Here is a 19,198-nt window from a genome sequence, read left to right on the forward strand (position 1 = left end):
GAGAGCAGATTGGTGGTTACCAGGGGGAAGGAGGAGGGGGAGGGCGAAAGGGGCACGTGTATGGTGATGGATGTCAACTAGAGTTCTGGTGATGAACATGATGTAGTCTGTACAGCAGTTGCAATATAATGACATATACCTGGAATTTATATAATGTTAAAAACCAATGTTACCTCAATAAAAAAAAAGAGTGAGTTGATACCATTTTTGGAAAGATTTCTGTATCAGCTGGGAAAGCCAAAACCACACCAGGTATTTCTTTTTCTTTCTTTCTTTCTTTTTTTTTTTTGCTGAGGGAGATTAGCCCTGAGCTAACATCTGTACCAATCTTCCTCTACTTTATATGTGGGTTGCCGCCACAGCATGGCCGATGAGTGGTGTAGTTCTGCGCCCGGGTTCTGAACCTGCGAACCTGGGCCACCCAAGCAGAGCATGCTGAACTTTTAACCACTACTCTATGGGGCCGGCCCCCACACTAGATATTTCAAAGAGAGGATATTAATACAGGAAATAGGTTGGAAGGCAAAAATTGAGAAGGTGGGGTAAACCAGAGATTAATAACTTCAGGAAGCAGCTACCACTCCTGTGTCTAGGGGCACAAAGGGGAGGAGGTGACGGTATCATCACTTAGATGATAGGAGAGCAGAGGAGGAACCAGCACTCCAGAGCTGGAGCTGTGGAGGAGGGACTGAAGATTCTTCCAGAGTCATTGTCAGAAGAAGAAAGAGTAGAGAGAGAGAATGAAAGAGAACAAACACAGCATCCTTTCCCCTCCTGCTACCTGCTGATTTCCCCCAGTGCCTCCTATTGGCAGGAAACCAACTGGCAACAGAGCCTGGGAAACGTAGTTTTCAGATTCCCAGCCCCAGCCTTATAGAACAGAGTTAAAGGGTAGACATATAGCTGAGAGACAATAGATAAATAATTGGTACCATTAGGCACTTCACTCATTCTTGTGAAAGCCAATGGAGAATTGCAGTAGGGGCTAAAGTCAGAATCACAGCTGGCCTCCATTTACTTAGGAGAATTTCAGAGAAGATCAATGTTTCTGTGAATGATACACACACACATACATAAACATATAAATATGCACGTAGAGATACATAGATGTGTGAACCCACATAATATTCTCTGGGGTGGGTCTTGGTCTGCTCTAGCCAGTGGAACACTTGTCTGTATGTTTTGTGCGTGTATAAACGACAGAAAGTGCTACTGCCACTACGCAAGAGTATGGTGATATTTAGGTGGAATGCTCCAGAAAAACACGTTGTTAAAATATTGAAACTATTCTGTACTATTTGTTAAAAAAAATAGTACATTGTCCTCAGCTCTCTCAAGTGATCTGGCCACCATGGCCCTGGAGAGCCAAGAGTGGCCAGCTAGCCCTCTGTAACTCCCCCACACTGGCCTCTATCTTGAGTGTTCCACTGGCCAGAGCAGACCAGGACCTCTCCTTACCGCTGGTGGTGGCAACAGGGATTCCGGTTTCCGGCTGCTGTGCTAGCTGGCACTCCCTCAGAGTCACCCTTATGTGGCTGCTTGTGGGAACTGCATCTTCCACAGTGTACCATATATGTAGGTTGTTAAACATTTTGAACACCACCCCTGTATGTACATATGTATATATGTATACACACGTACTACTTATGGGCAAAGCTATCTAAACACAGCAATCTTGCATATTAGCTATTTAAATAAGGGAAAACATAAATATAAAATCTGGATTCCATTAAGTATTTAGAAAATTTTTGGGTGCCTAACAAAATCTTTCTTTTAGGTATTTGGATATAACTCTGAGTATCTTGAAATGGATTTAACTTAAACAAAAAGTGTTCTAGAATCTATACTTCCTATTGGCTTATGAAGTGTCTTATCAACATGTACTTACTGATCCTATAGAGAAGCTGAACACATTTCCTTGTTCTGCCCTTATTACTTGTTCCTCGCCTTTGGGGGGGTAGTAGCTTTATTCTTCCATTTAGTCTGTGGCATTTGGTGCTTGGCATCCAGAGTAGGACTTCCAAGAAGAGAAATTCTAATTCCCCTAAATTTTATGATCTGGACAGCTATTCCTAGGAAATGACAGGAGAGGCCCAGTTACTTCTCAAAAGGTCACTCAATTGAAAAGTCAGGAGATGGAATTGATTGAAAGTCATTATTAACTTGACCTCGATTTTCACCAGTAACTGAAAGGACAAGAGGCTTTCAATCCAATTATTGTCCCTTGCAGAGTTTAACCATTTTTTTTTTGGAAGATTACAAGTGGTTTTAAAATATTCATGCACATTCATTCTTGTTGCTATCTCTACAACAAGTGGAACTTTCCCAGTGGTTGCTGGGCTTCCTAGTTTTTTCTCACTTGAGGGCCTAATAATTTTGATAATATTTGAAATTTGAAATTATCGACGTATCAGCACATGATGGAAAAATTGGGAAACAGAGAAAAGGAACAGAAAAGCACCCATAATATTGGTTCTCGAAAATAATAATACATGCTTCAGTTTTAGTGTGTTATTTTGTCTTTCTATTTTTGTATAGCTGTAATTGACGCTTATATATAATTTTGTACACTGACCTTGAAAGTTAATGTAATGTTTTCTCCTTGTCTTCCATAGCCTTCATTACCATTATTTTAACAGCTGTATGACATTAAGTAAAGTGTACCATGATTTATTTCATCACTGCTGCTTCTTCTACCCATAATTCTTACCTTCTCCTCCTCCTTCCCTGTACTCTTTCTGTTGAATCACCGGTTTTCTTATTAGGACCAATGAAGATAACAATGAAGTAGGAGCCTGGTGATTTGGACTGTATGGCTTTGCCGAGTTCCGTAATCTCTCTAGCTCTGTTTCCCATCTATCGTATGGGAATGACAATGGCTGGACCCTCCCTACCTCAGAACACTTAGCCTGTCTCACAGGAAAAAGTAAAATTTGTTTCCTGTTACCTGTGATTTCCATCAAATAAATGGAATAGATCAATTAAACTGGGCTAAGAAATAGCAAATAGTCTCAGTTTAATAATTAAAACAATTTTATAATTGTCCTTCTAAGCATAGATAAACTGTTGGCAAATTGTAATTACTTTCCTCTGAGTTTTGCTCCCCATGACTGTTTTCATAGCTGTGGTAGGAACTTATCTAAAGTATTTTTAGACTTGGGACTCTTCTTTAGGAAATTTTTAGGTGGTTTTCCATGTAATGTCTGTAGAACAACCTGAATGTCAAGTTTTTTTTTTTTTTTCAAATGGAACAGGAAAGTATCACGATTAGCAAACTCTTCTAAAAGTAACAACTGACCCCAGTGATATTACCAAAAATAATAGTTGATATTTTTGAAGGAAATTCCTTTGGGAGAATTTCCCGGAAAGTATTTTTAACCCGAGAACATATCTGAATTTTCTTCAGTTATAATCATATTCTGAAAGTTCTGGCAGAGCTGTCTTGGGGACAAAAGCTAAAAAAGGCTAAGGATTGAACAGTGGACACATCTTTTAAATATATGATTCAGGAGTGCATTAGGATGGCTAGTTAAGGTTGCTTCCTAAAACAAGGAGCTTACTTTGTTTCTTCTGAGGCTGAGTATAAACGTCTATCTTAAAATACAATCGATTGTAAGATTTCTTTTTATTATGAAGCATCTTAAACATTGGAAAAGTATATAAAATCATATTTTGAACACCTCTAGCTTTAACAAATATTAAACATATTGCCATATTAGCTTTATACATGCACACACACATTTTAAATGAATAAAACAGATACATTGGAAATTGTTTGTGGAATCTCTTGTAAACCTAATGTCCTTCCTCCCTGCTACCTCCTTCCCTAGATATAAATACTGTCTTGAATTCAGTGTTTATCATTCCCATACACTTCTTTATGCTTTTGCTACATAGGTATGTATCCATAAACAACATATAGTATTGTTTTACATGGTTTAAAACTTTAAATTCTCTTGTACATACAACTTGCCTTACTCACTCAGCATTGCTTTTGAGCTTATTTCATGTTCACGCATACAGATCATTTGTTTAAAGTGCTGTATTGTTTACCATTATGTGACTGTACCATGATTTATTTATTAGCCACACCCCTAAGAGGATTAAGGGAGGGACAGTTTAAAGTCATATCTTTGTAACTTGTTGGACAAGTAGAACACCAAGGATGCTAGGAATTGGTACTTTTATTCTTGCCTTTCTCCTTGTGCCTTTAATTATTTTACTCTTTTCTTTATATTTTGGCCTGGCCCCCTGGAAAGATTATGATTAATCAATAACAACAGCTACTCCACAGACATAATGAGTACCCACTATATATGTTAGGGAAGAGATAAACCTGAGTCAGACATTGGCCGACAAATAGTCCACTGTCAAGTCTACAACTGTCAAGTTGTATGTATATTCATATCTGTAATGTAATGCCTGTGGGTTTCATATACATTTATTTGCTATATTTTAATGTTTTCTTTTAAAAGAGTATCATGGTTTAAATTTATAAAAATATTACAGCTAATAAGAATTTGATTACTCTTGCTTATTTGCTTATTCAAATGTGTATTTTTCTTATTTTATTTGCCACAATAATATGTTAAAACCAAAGCATTAGAGATCGCTAAAAGCCATTGCTTTTACTATTACACAGATATTATTTAGAACATTTAGGTTAAGTACTGCTAGTTTTGTAAATAGAGTACCTATAGAATTGAAACTGTCTGCCATTCTCCTTCCGAAAAAACAAAGGAACTCAAGAATCAATTATGTCTGTTTCCCTATTTTAATAGGCAACACTGTTGTGAGCCATCAACTTCCTGTTTTTCCATGTAAGCTGTAATCTATGATTTGCCTCTATAATTTTATTAATTTTTAGTGATCAGAGCATTTTTTGTGTTAATAGATAAATTCTATTAATAATTATTCTAGTGACTCTATTGTGCTTAGGGTGGAAAATAAGTCTCTGAATCGCCTTCATTTTTTTCCTTCATGAACAAATGCTGATTACAGTAAATTGGATTTTAACATTTGACTAAATCATCATCTATAAGCTAAATGACGTGTCAGCTGACTAAACTGAATGTTATCAGAAGAACCTATGTGACAAATAAATAAAGTACACATTTTAGAAAAGATGAAGGACTCATGTGGGCCAAGAAATTTCAAACCTAAGATAATATGTTCTGTAAAGTTTAAAGTAGATTTTTCAATTATAAAGGAAATGAAATGCATTGTAAATTACTGCAGCTTCTCTTGTTTTTCACTGTGATCCAGAAATGACCATATTGATTTTTGAGCTTTTTATTGTAAAAGAAAATCACTGAGATTAAATTTCATGGCTTTGTGAATACTGGGTTAACCGGTGACGGCTGAGAGATTCTGTGAGGAGTGCAGCTTCTCCGTTGGTCTCTCATTTGTGCACTCAAGTTTTTTTTCAGAGCCATCTCTTATCTGCACTTAGAACAATGATGGTTGTGGTTTGTTTTATTCAGATCAAGTTTTCAGAATCTGACTACTTTGGCAACGTCCTGCAAACTCGCAAGTATTTAGCACAGTCTGATTTCTTCTGGCTGAGAAAAGCTGTTCCAAAAACAGAGTGAGTAACAACAAAAAAAAAAGTGAAATAGATAAATATGTTGGTGGGAAGTGGAGTCTCTTTAGATCAAACTTTGTAATTCCCCTCAAGTCAGAGTAGCTGGCTTACCAGTTATCTTGGTTTGGCAACATCTGTGTTATGTTTTGGCAACTCTTATTTCTGGTTTTGTATGAGTCAGTTCTTCAACTGAATTATAGTTACCCCCCCGCAGCATCAAAACATAGCAAAAGACGGCCTATTAGGATGCAGATGTTCAAATCATTTCTAGATCTAGTTATGAATATATTTATAGAAAACAAATTTCTCTAGAATTTCACACTCAGAAACTTTTGAAGATTTTAAAAAAGAACAAATATTTTAAAAATAAAGTATGGTTACAAATGTAGAAGTAATTGTATAATTATGAAGTAACTAGGAGGTGTTTGTTGAGGTAATAAGTGTCAAGGAACTGATAGCTCTATTATTTGCCTCCAATAGCAGCTATGATTTATTCCTCTTCTTCCCAGCTGCCTGTAGAAACTTTCCCTACAGGTAGGAAAGTTTCCCCAGGAATTTTTGGGGCCAGGGCCAGCCGTGATTTCCTTCCCTAGCAAAATATATATGATGATGATGATAGCAGCTAACAATTATTATGTGTTTACAGTGTGCCAGGAAGTGCTTTACATATTTCAATTTGTTTTATCCTCTCGTCAATTCTATAAGGTCTAGGTACTAGTTATTTATTTTATTCTATTTTTTTGTGAGGAAGATCAGCCCTGAGCTAACATCCATGCTAATCCTCCTCTTTTTGCTGAGGAAGACCGGCTCTGAGCTAACATCTATTGCCAATCCTCCTCCTTTTTTTCTTCCCCCCCAAAGCCCCAGTAGATAGCTGTATGTCATAGTTGCACATCCTTCTAGTTGCTGTATGTGGGACGTGGCCTCAGCATGGCCAGACAAGTGGTGCGTTGGTGTGCGCCCGGGATTCGAACTCGGGCTGCCAGTAGTGGAGTGCACGCACTTAACTGCTAAGCCACAGGGATGGCCCCTCTAGGTACTATTTATTATCCTTGTTTTACAAATGAATAAGAGGCTTACAATTGAGAACTTCTTCAGCTCAGGTTTAGATTGCTTTTTCTGCCTGCTGGCACTTTTGATTCTGTTCTGCTATAGTCCACTTCTCCAGTGTTTTCTTCTCTCTGTTCTCCAGATTGGATAATTTCTATTGGTCTAACTTCAAATTCTCTGATTGTTTTTTCTGCATTCTCAAATTTGCTGTTGACCCATCTAACAAATTTTTCATTTTTATTATTATACTTTTCAGCTCTAGAATTTCCATTTGGTTGTTTTTTATAGTTTCTATTTCTCTGTTGTGATTCTTTGTTGAGTCATTGTCATCATATTTTCCATTAATTCTTTGAATATAGTTCATTTTAATTCTTTGGACTACAGTCATGCACCATATAATGACGTTTTGGTTAACAATGGACTGCATATACAATGATAGTCCTATAAGATTTGTACTGTATAGCCTAGGTGTGTAGTAGGCTATACCATCTAGGTTTGTGTAAGTACTCTATGATGTTCATACAATGACAAAATCGCCTAACAGTGCATTCTCAGAATGTATCCTTGTCGTTAAGTGATGGGTGACTGTAATTTATAATTGCTACTTTCAAGTCTTTGCTAAATCCAACATCTGGGCTCACTTAGAGTCAATTTTTATTGATTGCTTTTTTTTTCTGTTACACGTTTCTCTTTCTGTGCATAGCATAATTTTTTGTTGTTGAAAATGACATTTTAGATAATGTATTGTAGCAACTGTGGATTCTGGTTTATTTTTCTGAGGCTTTTTTAAAAGTAACTTTCCTGGACTTACACTGCAGAATCTGTCTCCCCTACAGAATGTGGTCATGGATGTCTCTGCTCATGTTTTTAATTCTTATTTTTATCTTTTAGCCTCACTTCCTAGTGGGTGTCCCTGTGTCTGCATAGCTTAGTGCTCAGCTGGGGATCAGGGCAGAGCTTGTGCTTAAACACCTTGAACCTGTAGGGCTTCTGCCCTCTGCCAATTGATCTGTGGGAGATTGGGAGTGCATTCTAAGTCACAACTAGTTCTCAGTTGGCCTTGGTGTTTACTTTCCACCGGGCTCTCTCAGGTGTCCCCTGCACATGTGCCTAATTTCCCAGTTAACCAAGGATGTGTGGAGAGCTTATCTCACCCTTCTATGACTCTTTCAGTTCCAGGTTCTCTCTTTTAAATTTCTGGCTAGTCCATCACTCTCCCCAGTGGGACCCATAACTTCAGGCTAGCAAAGCTGTGGGTTTTCCTCATTTGTTTTCTACCAAGTTCGCCACTTTTAGCTGATGAAGCTGCAGGTTTTCACCCCCACCCCCAATTGAGTCCACCCCTGGTGGCAGCAAAGCTATGGATTTTCCAGCCAGCCTTATCCTGATAAAACTAAGTTCTCACTGACCAAGCTGGGAGGGATGGGAGCAGTCCCAGGCAAGAAGGCCACAGACTCCTCTTCTACTTACTCCCAAGCTCTAGCAGTTTTTCAAAATTAAATGTTTTCCAATTTGTTGTTTGCCTTTGATCAATTCCTAGAGCTCTAAAATGGTTGTTTGTTGGCAGTTATGTCCAGTTTTATACTTGATTTTTGTGGAAAGGATTTGTTGACCTTTTCATGTCATAGTGGCTGGAAGCTTGGCTTCCAAGACTCACTTTTTTTTTGTCATGGCCCACTTTTTAACCTTGGCTGATGTTCTGGTCTCCAGATCTTTGGCTGGCTCTTTTTATGCTCTCTGGGTCTTTTGTTACTCTCCCTTCCAACTCCTTGTTCTGGTTCTGGCCTCTAGGAACTTTAGTCCTCATACCCTCCCTTGGTGTAAGCTGTGGTTACCACCTCTCTCTCTTAGCCGTGACTCCCATTTAGCCATCCCTGCTCTCTGCCCTTCAAACCTTTCTACAATATACACCCATAAAGTTAGTTAAAAGTGTTTGACTTTAAGGAGTAGGCCTAAGCTGAACTACTAAGGAGTAGGCCTAACGCTGAACCACTCCCCTACGCATTCCTGATTCCAATCAAAAGCACAGATGAAGAAAGCAGAAGGGTTTAGAACTTCTTTGGAAATGACAGATAACTGGTTTAAAGCCATCTGCTCCATTGTCCTTGATTCTCTTCTCTCATTGCAGTATCTCTCAGTCCATCTCTCCTGCTTCATTCTCAGCCTAAGTTATTTGGTAGAAATTTTAGACTTAGGATTCTAAAACTAGCTTCTCAAATTCAACGACTTCAGCAAATGGTTTCCAATATCCCGGTGAGCATCTACATATAGTATAGGAGTCACAGATCTTTGTAAATCATCCTGCCCTTTCAGATCTACTTCAGATTAGTTCAAACTCTTCTTTTTGCAACTTGAGGAAATTTCAAGAATCTCACCAGTATTTTTGTGAATTTTCAGGGTCTTCTCAGGGACTCCTCCGTATTGAAGATGCTACCAAGTTAATTCTTCAATTTCAAAATGTTGTTATTCATTTAGGTGTGTAGCAAGGCACGGGTTGCTAATTGAAAAGCTCCTAAATGTGTCATCTTTAGCATCATCCTAAAATACTGATGCACTGTCAGATTCTAATGACCTTGAGTATTTCTGATATTTTATTCATGCCTTAGAAAAATGCTGGCTGACTTTGTGAGCTTAGGCAAACTGTGATTTGTGTAGTTTACTTCTCTGTCAATGAAAAATACCTTTCTCACTGTATTGTGGTTACCAGGGGCAATGGAGTAGGGGGTGGGCACAAGGGGTGAAGGGAGACATATATATGGTGATGGACAAACAAAAATGTACAACCCAAAATTTCACAATGTTATAAACTATTAAAACATCAATAAAAAAATACCTTTCTCACAAGGACATTAAATTGGTTAATGTTTCTGGAAAAGTTCTCCAGGAATGAAAATCAGTACAATGCTAGAAATTCTTGTTTCCTCAGACTATATGTCTATTTCAGGGAAAGCAACGTTAAGAAATTTAAGGTCCTCTTTGCACAGTAAGTGATATGATAGTCCATTTTTTAAAAGAAATTTCAGGCTGGTGGTTTTCAGGCACTATAGGGAATTTTAGCTTCATGATACCCATTGGCTTTAATTGACATCTTTTAGGTTTGAAAATTCATAAGTTAATCGAGAGGGGATGATTCTGGAGTAGCTCCACGACACTAGTTTACTTTGAACAGCACATCATGATTATATTTCCACAAAGCCCTGAAATAACATTTTGCTTCTTTGTGGGTATAGCAGATAAATACCCTTGATCTTTCATTCTCATAGAATCCATTTTAGCTGCACTAATGTGCATTAAGAAGTTTCTAACGCGATGGGAAATGTCAGCAAGAATGAAATTAATTGGGTGGTCATCCCTGAAGGTACATATTTAGGGGTTGGTTCTCAGAATTGTCACTTCATCAGCTTGCTTAAAAATAGAGGATTTACTTCACTGCTAGGCTTGAATCAAAAGTAATTTCTTTCCCTCAGGATCCCCTTTCTTTGACAGAAATGATTTTAAGCCAGCTTCCCTATTAACTCACTCTCTTTCTACTGTGACTAAACATGTCTGGATTTTCTTTCTCTATCTTTTGAAAAATATGTAAAAGTACATCAAATGTCTATACAAATTATGGTTCTGCTTAGAATTTTTGTTTGCAAAAGCACTATCTATAGCATGGAATGGGAAGGATATAATCTACGGGATATTAGAAATCAATTAATACTTGATGGTTTTTCTATTCCATATTCCCTGAGCTATCTTTAAGAGTTGATAGGTATAATGTAAAACTTGAGCCTGACATATATCTATTTCATATGGTCCACAGAAATCAGGGTACTAATGTCTTTTCCTTTAGATTGTTGTATTTCAGTATTACACTCCTTTTATGTATCCCATTGTCCAGTATAATTTCATCCCCATATATTTTGGGATTTGAAATCTATATGAGACCTCTTCCTACCTTATCCACTAAATCCTTTCCCAAACACAGACTGCAGGAAAACCCTAAAGACATAGTAAGAAGAATTTAAAGCACTTGAATGACATTCTTTATTTATTCAAGTAGATGTATACATAGCAGTAAATTTATTTAAATAGATTTAGTGATCTTCTGCTCAGCACATACTACTTGGATAATAGTCCTAGCCCGTAAGGACTTAAAATCTTTTTGGGAGATAAGTTGTACAAACTCATATGCCGTCAGTGCCCAATCAGTTAACAAATGACCTAGACAGGTGTAAATGATAGGTAGTTGTGAGGACTGTGGAGAACTAGTGATTGCCTGCCTCGTTTAAAGGAATTCCAATTCAGCACTTTTTAAAACCATTGTGTTGGGCAAATGAAACATTTTTATGGGAAAATTCAACCTATTGGGTAGGACTTCGTCTGGGGACAGGCAACTTTTCAGTGTTTCAGTTATCTACTGTATAACAAGCCACCCTACAACTTAGAGGGTTAAAACAACAATTCTTTGTTCTTCTCTCTCGAGGCTCTGGCGGTCACTAGGCTCAGCTGAGTGGTTCTTGCTCATGGTCTTTCATGTAGCTGCAGTCAGATAGTGGTTGGGGCTGGAGTTACGTGGGAGGCTTCCTCTCTGACTTCTAGTGGTTGGTGCTGGCTTTTGGCTGGAAGTCCTGCTATGGCCTCTCCATGTGTACTGGGCTTCTTTATAGCGTGCTGATTGAGCAATAAACTTCCAAGGGCATGTTTCCTGAGAAAGAGAGAGGAAGGGTGGGTGCACGTGTGCGCACCAGGGGGAGGTTGTATCGGCTTTAACTGCCTAGCATTGGAAGTCATGCCATGTCATTTCCACTGCATTTTATGCTTTAGAAGCGAGTCACCAAGGCTAGCACATGATCAAGAGGAGAGGAATTTAGACTCCACCTCTTAATGGGAGGAGTGGAAAAAAATTGCAAACACATATTAAAACCAGCACAGGTAGTCTTACATTACAGAATAATGAAACTAAATATATAATAAACTTGGATATAATCAGGGTGCTAGACAGAATATTTAACGGTTGGTTGGTGTGGGCACTGACCAGTAAGAAGAAATAATAGCATCCACAACTGGTAGAATCTACTGGTGCAGCCACTTAATCTGAGCTCTGGGTATAATCAAGGCTCCAAACATGCCCTAGAGTCAGCAAGAGCTCTGGGAGGTCAGGAAAGGTGAGACTGTGTGTCTGAAGTAAGATGTTTTAGGTATTCTTGCCGACGCTTCAGAGGCCCCATCTGGTTGTTTGATTTCTTTGTTTTATCCACCTTTGTCCATCAGCAGTTAGAAACATTTTCCTTGTGTGGCTCTTACCCTAGTGTTTTGGAAGTTTACTTGTTGCTAAAGGGAGGGGAGTTGGGAGGGATGGGAAGACAAAGGATGAGCTCTAGGAATACACATAATCTTTGCTACATATTATGTTTAAGTCCGGTGTCATTTAGAAGCCAAGTTGAGAGGCACTTGGATTCTCCCCTCTTGACCCAAACAACAGACATACAAATGCTTGGTTCTTTGGGTAGTGTATTAGTTTTCTGTTGTTGCTGTAACAAATGACCACAACCGTAGCAACTCAAAACGACATAAATGTATTATGTCACAGTTCTGTAGGTCAGGAGTGTGGGTTGGCTTGGCTGCTTTTTCAGCTCCGCGTTTCATAAGGCTCAAGTCAAGGTATCAGCTGGCTGGGATCTTAGCAGGAGGCTCTGAATGATCAGGAAGAATCCTCTTCCAAGCTCATTCAAATGTTGGCAGAATCCAGTTCCTTGTGGTTGTAGAACTGAGGTCCCTACTTACTTGCTGACTATCAGCTGGGAGCCACTCTTAGCCTCCTAGAGGTCTCTCTGTGGTCCTTGCACATGGCCCCTACATCTCAGAGCCAGCAACAGCGTGTCAAATCCTTCTCACTTTTGGAATCTCTCTGACTTCCTGTTCTGCCAGCATCTCTTCTGACTTCCTTCTCTGTTGCATCTCTTGGATTCCAGCCAGAGAAGGTTTTCTGCTCTTAAGAGCTCCTGTGATTAGATTGGGCCCACGTGGATAATCCAGGATAATCTTCCTATTTCAAAGTCTTTAAACTTAATTACATCTGCAAAGTCCTTTTTGCCACGTAATGTAACCTGTTCATAGGATCCAGGGATTAGGACGTGGACATCTTGTTTGGGACCATAATTCTACCTAGTACAGGTAGTGACATTTGGTCAATAATGGTGCTTTCCCATCACTTACTTCCTCAGAAAAGTAGGCCAGCCAGTAAGTTTGTGTTAAACATTAGGGCTTATTGAAATACTAATTCTAAATTTGAAGCAAAAGGATATACATTTATGGAAATGGGTTTCATATAGGTTTCAGTTTTGACAAGAGAAGGGACACTCTCTTGATTTCCAGTAATGTCTCCAGTGTAATATAATACTTAAGAGAACGGGTTTGAAAGCAGACAGACCAGACCTTGTACAAGTATATAATGCTTGTAAGTCTCATTGTCCTCATGTGTGAAATGGGCTAATAATTCCCTATGGGGAAGAACCTCTGAATAGAAAGTGCTTAGGACATAGTAAGTGCTCAGTGAATGTTAGCTCATCATCATCATAATAATAATAATAGAATGACATATTCATGGACTTCTTTATAGGTGGGGAGAAGGTATGGGTGGACAAACTAGAATCAACACTTGGGTTTCCTGCCAGTTTCATATTAGTCTAACAGAAATTGTTAGTCTGATGTAATTATCCTATTAAACATTAATTAGCGAAATGATTGTTCTCAAAAGGGATTTATACAAGCTTATTTTAAGGAATTTAGCTTAAGACAAATTGCTTGGTTTTAATCATAAAGGCACAGTGGCCGAAACTCACAGCCATCTAAGTCAGAGGTTGGCAAAGTACAGCTTGTGTGCTAAACTTTGCCTGCTGCCTGTTTTTGTATGGCTCTTGAGCTAAGAATGATTTTTAGAGATAAATGTTTGCCATTGATTTTATGATGGGAAGCACTAACTTTGAACCCCAATTAAACAAAATGTTATCCTGCCCCCAAAGAATTCCATTCTTCTCATTAATGGGCCTGTATTATAAAACATTGTACTCAATTATTATTTTTTGAATTTTGTCAATAAAAATTGAACATTTTCTCTCACTGTACAAATACCTACATAGCATCCTTGATTTTGCCTCTTTGCCTGCAAAATGCCTAAATGTTTATGATATGACTCTTCACAGAAAAAAATTTTGCTGAACCCAGATCTAAGTAACCTACTATGCGCTTAAAATGGAGTGTAGACTCTTCATAGCTGGAAGGTCCTCTCAAAATCTCCTAATGCAATACCTTAATTTTATAGCTAAAGCTAAACCCCAGGAAGGTAGGCAACTGTTCCAACACAATCCAGCTAGTTTCTGATAGAGGCAGGACGAGTCGTTTGATCTTTTGGTGCTTAAATCAGTAAACTTCCACCAGAGTAGGCAGATCCTCTGGGTAGCATGGGTGTACTTTGTTTCTCTTTACATGGACCTCTGTATTGTCATCAATCCAAAACCTCTTAATGAACAGGTCAGAGGTGAAGCAGCATAGAAACTCAGCTGTCCCATGGACCCATTGAACAGGGCCTGGCAAACAAGCTTGTTGCTGTGTTTCCATCTGCAGGGAGAGCCCTTTAGCTTCTAGAATTTCTCATTAAAGCTGTTTCAGAGCTTTTTCCAGTAAGTTAGTAACAGCGAATAACCAGGCATGCTAATATATTCTCATTGAACTATGTTCAATTCAGGATGAGATTGTTCATTGATCAGAGCAATAGCCCTAAACTGAGGTGATAATTTCCCCACATGCCCCATGTCCCCACTGTTCCCTGGTTATTTGCTAATAAATCCCAACACATTGTGTTTGTTGTTGCCCTCCTGCCTGGATAGTGATGATCACTTGGTGGTGTTTGTTTCCCTTTCTACAGGTGGTTTACAAATCCAACGACTGTCAACGCCTTCTACAGTGCATCCACCAACCAGATCCGTGAGTACTTGGCTTCTGGTCTCCTTGTTAATCTGGTAGAAGATGGAGGGAACTTTCCCATTACCATGATTTCCCATGACCGGGTAGGGCACTCTTTATTTTCCCCCAAAAGTGATCAGGTATGTTGGTGAAGGTAGTTTGTTTCCCTACACATATGCCCAATTTTCCTCACTCCCTTTACCTTTTAAGTTTTTTTTTAAAGCTTTATATCACCATTGAGTAAAAAAAAAAAAAAATCAACTACAATAGATAAAATTACAATGAAGTTGGCCATGAAAAGGAGCAAGCTTCCACTTTCCTCTCATAATGATCTTACTGATTTTATCCATATCATTTTGTTTATTTCTAGGATTGATGGGAAAAACAGGCAAGTAAATGGGCAGATTATAGAATTGAGGGAACTATCTGTATATAAGAAAAGTTTGGAAATGTTCTAATTAACACTAGGATGTAAAGCCTTGAGTTTCTTGTATTTACATGTTTTGGGTACATGTAATTATAAATGCCATGGTAAGTTTAAAAAATTATTAAAAATCAGATGGGCACAAATTAAGAATCAGACAGTGCCAAGCATTGGCACCAGGGACACATACTCACTGCTAGTGGAAATGTAAAATGGTTCACCCACTTTGCAGAGCAATTTGGCAACACCTAGAAAAGCCAAAGATGTGCATGCGTATCTGTGACCATCATCTGCACTCTTAGCATGTATCCCAGTGCTGTGATTCTCGAAGTGTGGTCCAACACTTTGAGAATCACACTTTGAGATGCTGTGGAGCAACAGCATCATGGGGGAACTTGTTAGAAATGCAAATTCTTGGGTCCCACCTTAGACCTGTTGTTTACAAACCCTGGACATGGGGCTCAGAAATCTGTTTTATTAAGCCCTCCAGGTGACTCTAACATAGTTCGAGAACCACTGCCCTAGAGAAGTCTCGTGTGGGGAGGCCCATATGAGAATGCTCATAGCAGGAAAAGGGGAATAACCTGTATGTCCTTCTGCTGGAAAATGAATTATATGTGGCATGTTCACACAAAGGAATGCCATATAGCCGTGAACAATGAGCGACCTAGAGTGACATGTAATAACATGGATGAAGTTCACAAATATTAGGTTGTGTGGGGAAAAAAACAACTTGAGAGAATATATTGAGTATGATACCATATAAAGAAAATTGAAAAGCATGCAGAACAATTCTATATATTGCCTAGAGGTACATTCATATGTAGTCAAAGTGTGAAGACTCTCACGAGAATGACAAACACCTAGTTCAGGTTGGCGGTGACCTGTTGTGGGGAGGGCGGGCTGCTCCTGCTCAAGCCCTTGCTGGTTTCTCAGCCCCTCTGCACCTTTTCTCTTCTTCATCTTCACCCCCTTCCTTGGTGATAACATCTAATCTCATGGTTTTAAGCACATCTCTGTGCTGTTTGTTGAAAGCAAGGGATGAAATTTATAAACATTTGCCACCGTTGACAATGCCCACCATCTCCCCGCTGGATGCCTGTAATAGCCTCCTCACTGGTCTCCCTGCTTCTGCCCTCATCCCCCTTCAGTCTATTCTAAATACAATATTGCAGCCATTTTAAGATGTTTTACAGTCATCTCATGTCCCTCCTTTGCTTAGAACCCATTATCAGCTTCCTGTCTGATTCAGAATAAAAGCCAAATTATTTGCAATGGCCCAGAGGCCTCTTATCACACTGCCTTTACCCCCCCTCTGTTCCAGCCACACTGGCTTCCTTTCTGTTCCTGGAGTATGAGACACTCTTCCCTCCTGGCATGCTCCAGGCTGTGTTTACCTTCAAAAACTTCCCCAAGGGATCTGCCTGGTTTGCGCTCCCACTTCCTTCAAATCTTTGCTTGAATGCCACCTTCTCAGTGAGGTGTCCTGCCTGCCCATTGTAGGTCCTTCATGCTGGCCCTCATCCCAACAGGACTCCCTGGCCAGAGAGGACAGCTGGAAGGCTGTGGCTGCCCACTCCCACCAGGCACATCTCCTTAGAGTCGCCCTCATGTGGCCACTTTTGGGAATGGCAGTCTCTGCAGGGCTTTGGTCTGAGTTATGTACAGAAGGAAAACCAGCAGATGGTGGTAATTTTTGATTTCTACATTAATTTATATAACCAGATAAGTTTTTACATATTTTGAATATTTCTAATGTCACTCCTTACTATAAAATATTCATTATTGTCATGAAAATACTATTGCTTTCTTTTTTCCCCCCAGCTTTATTGAGGTATAATTGACAAATAAGAATTGTTTATATTTAAAATGTACAACATGATGTTTTGATATAGCTCCAAGATGAGAACTAAGCTGCACGTCTTACAGAGGAACATATGCTATTTGAGATATTAATTATATCTACTATGTATAATAACATGAATTATATTTATATGATATGAATTATAATTATTTGGAACAACCTGTTGGGCAATAGAAAATTCTTTATCCATTTTAAAAGAAAATGTTTTATTTAATATTTGGTACATGCAAAAGAATATATATAACATGCTAGAACATATAAAGTAAAGTATATAAGAAGACGTATGATAAAATAAATATATGCCTATGAACCCACCACCCAACCAACAACTGGAACATTCCTGATATCATTGCATCTGTCTGTGCTGCTCAACATAGAGGTAACCACTGTTCTTATTTTTGTGTTAATCATTTTCTTATTTTTAAAAAATAAATTTAAAACCACTTATATATCCCTAAACAATATATTGTTTATTTTTGCTTATTTTTTTAGCATAATATAAATGGTATGGTACTGCATGCAATCTTAAGTGCAAAGTGCATGTACACCATGCATCTTTGGTGAGGAAGATTGGCCCTGAGCTAACATCTGTTGCCAATCTTCCTCCTTTTGTTTGAAGAAGATTGTCGCCGAGCTAACATCTGTGCCAATCCTCCTCTATTTTATATGTGGGATGACCCCACAGCATGGCCCGACGAGCGGCGTGTAAGTCCGTGCCCAGGATCCAAACCTGCGAACCCTGGGCCACCAAAGAGGAGTGAGTGAACTTAACCACTATGCCACTGGGCTGGCCCCAATCAACATGTTTTTGAGATTCATTCATGTAGCATGTAGCAGTAGGTTTTTTCATTTTCACTGCTATATAATATTCCATTGCATGACTGTACTCCAGATTACTTATCTGTTTTATAGACCTTATCTGTTGACAAACTTATGTGTTTCCTCTCTAGTCTTTTGCTGTTATGAACAGTGTTACTCTGAGTATTCTTGTACATCTCCTCTGAAAAAGTATTTGGGGTATATACTAGGAGTGGAATTACTGGCTTTGTAGGGTATGCAAACACTCAACTTTACCAGATAACACCAATTGTTTTCCAAAGTACAGGAGTTTTTTCATCAACTCTCATTTTCATCACCTCTTGGCATTAGTAGACTTAATTTTCATCAATCTAGTGAATGTAATAGATCAGCTCTTATGCAAGAAAAGGCATTGAGATAGACTCTTCACTAATGTGTCCACACGCACTTTCCAGTGCCAGTGAATGCTTACTGCTCCTTTGGGGATTTAAGTATGTCTAATAGTAATTCTGCCTCCAGGATTCACCCCTGCTCACACTTTTTCTTGTCTAGGAAGAGCTGATCCTATCAGAGGTTTACTGAAGAAATAGCCATTTCAGGGTGACCTAGTGGTTTCTCAAAAGCTCATGAGCAGAGGGGGTTTGGAATGAACAATTTGAAGCAGTATTTTAATTAAGAGATTCAAGCTGTTTCTGTTTTCCTGATGACCAGTGCTTGCTCTCATTGTAAATTACATTCCCAGGCAAGATGACAAGGAATCCTTTGGGTGACTTTCTTTTCTCTCTCTCCTTTCTGATTTTCTGGACTACAAATTAAGACAGGTGGAGTTCCTTCTTATACATTTCCCCACTGGGTTTCCTGGGACTTCCCCCAGCCCCTGACTGCCTTCTTTTTGCTTCACTGAAGAAATGAAAAATTGAGGTGATTTTCTAAAATGAACATCTTTATTGATTAGGGGCTGATTCTGACAGCATGTGGCCATCTGTTTAATTGGGTTTCACATCTAAGATGTAACTATACTTAGTAACGTGATGTATGAGAATTTCGTTCAGTTCCCATTATCATTTTCTGATTTATGCCGCTTAAGTCTGCATCCGCATGCAGTAGAGACTTGTGTAGAAAATAGAAAACCTGTAGGTTTTTTTGCAAATCCATGCCTTTGTGTGAAACCCTATGATTTGTGACCATCTTTCATTGTTAGATTTTTGCAAGGTGGTTATAGCTTCTTATTTTTCTACCCCTGTCAAGCTGGGTAGCAATATCTTCAGACACAGAGTATAATGAGGAATAATAATGATTTAAACCTGCTGTACGAGGAGTTATACTCAGGAGCTGTTGCGGAATTTAATTATATTTGGGGAAAATATAATTAAATATAAAAATATAAGAGGAAAACAAGGAGCTGAAGTTATTGGTGCCTAGGCTTGTGCTTCCCTAACTTCGTGATCGCTGCAAAACTGGTCTTCCTGCTTTTAGTGGGAAAACAGTGAGAACCTCGATGGGAGACCTTGAGTGCTACTGCTTTACTTGT

At 38.8% G+C, this 19,198-nt stretch overlaps 1 protein-coding gene across 2 annotated transcripts in view; it reads left to right on the plus strand.

Moving 5' to 3' along the window:
* The window catches only part of PHEX (phosphate regulating endopeptidase X-linked), a 184,677-nt gene that overhangs the window by 125,012 nt on the left and 40,467 nt on the right, over positions 1–19,198 (plus strand). For both annotated transcript variants that reach the window (XM_058535572.1, XM_058535573.1), the window contains exons 14-15: positions 5,484–5,587; positions 14,544–14,602. In XM_058535572.1, coding sequence (XP_058391555.1) covers positions 5,484–5,587; positions 14,544–14,602 — 163 coding nt within the window. The remainder of the gene's footprint in view (positions 1–5,483; positions 5,588–14,543; positions 14,603–19,198) is intronic.

Source organism: Diceros bicornis, chromosome X (genome assembly GCF_020826845.1).
Source record: "Diceros bicornis minor isolate mBicDic1 chromosome X, mDicBic1.mat.cur, whole genome shotgun sequence".
Taxonomy (NCBI): domain Eukaryota; kingdom Metazoa; phylum Chordata; class Mammalia; order Perissodactyla; family Rhinocerotidae; genus Diceros; species Diceros bicornis.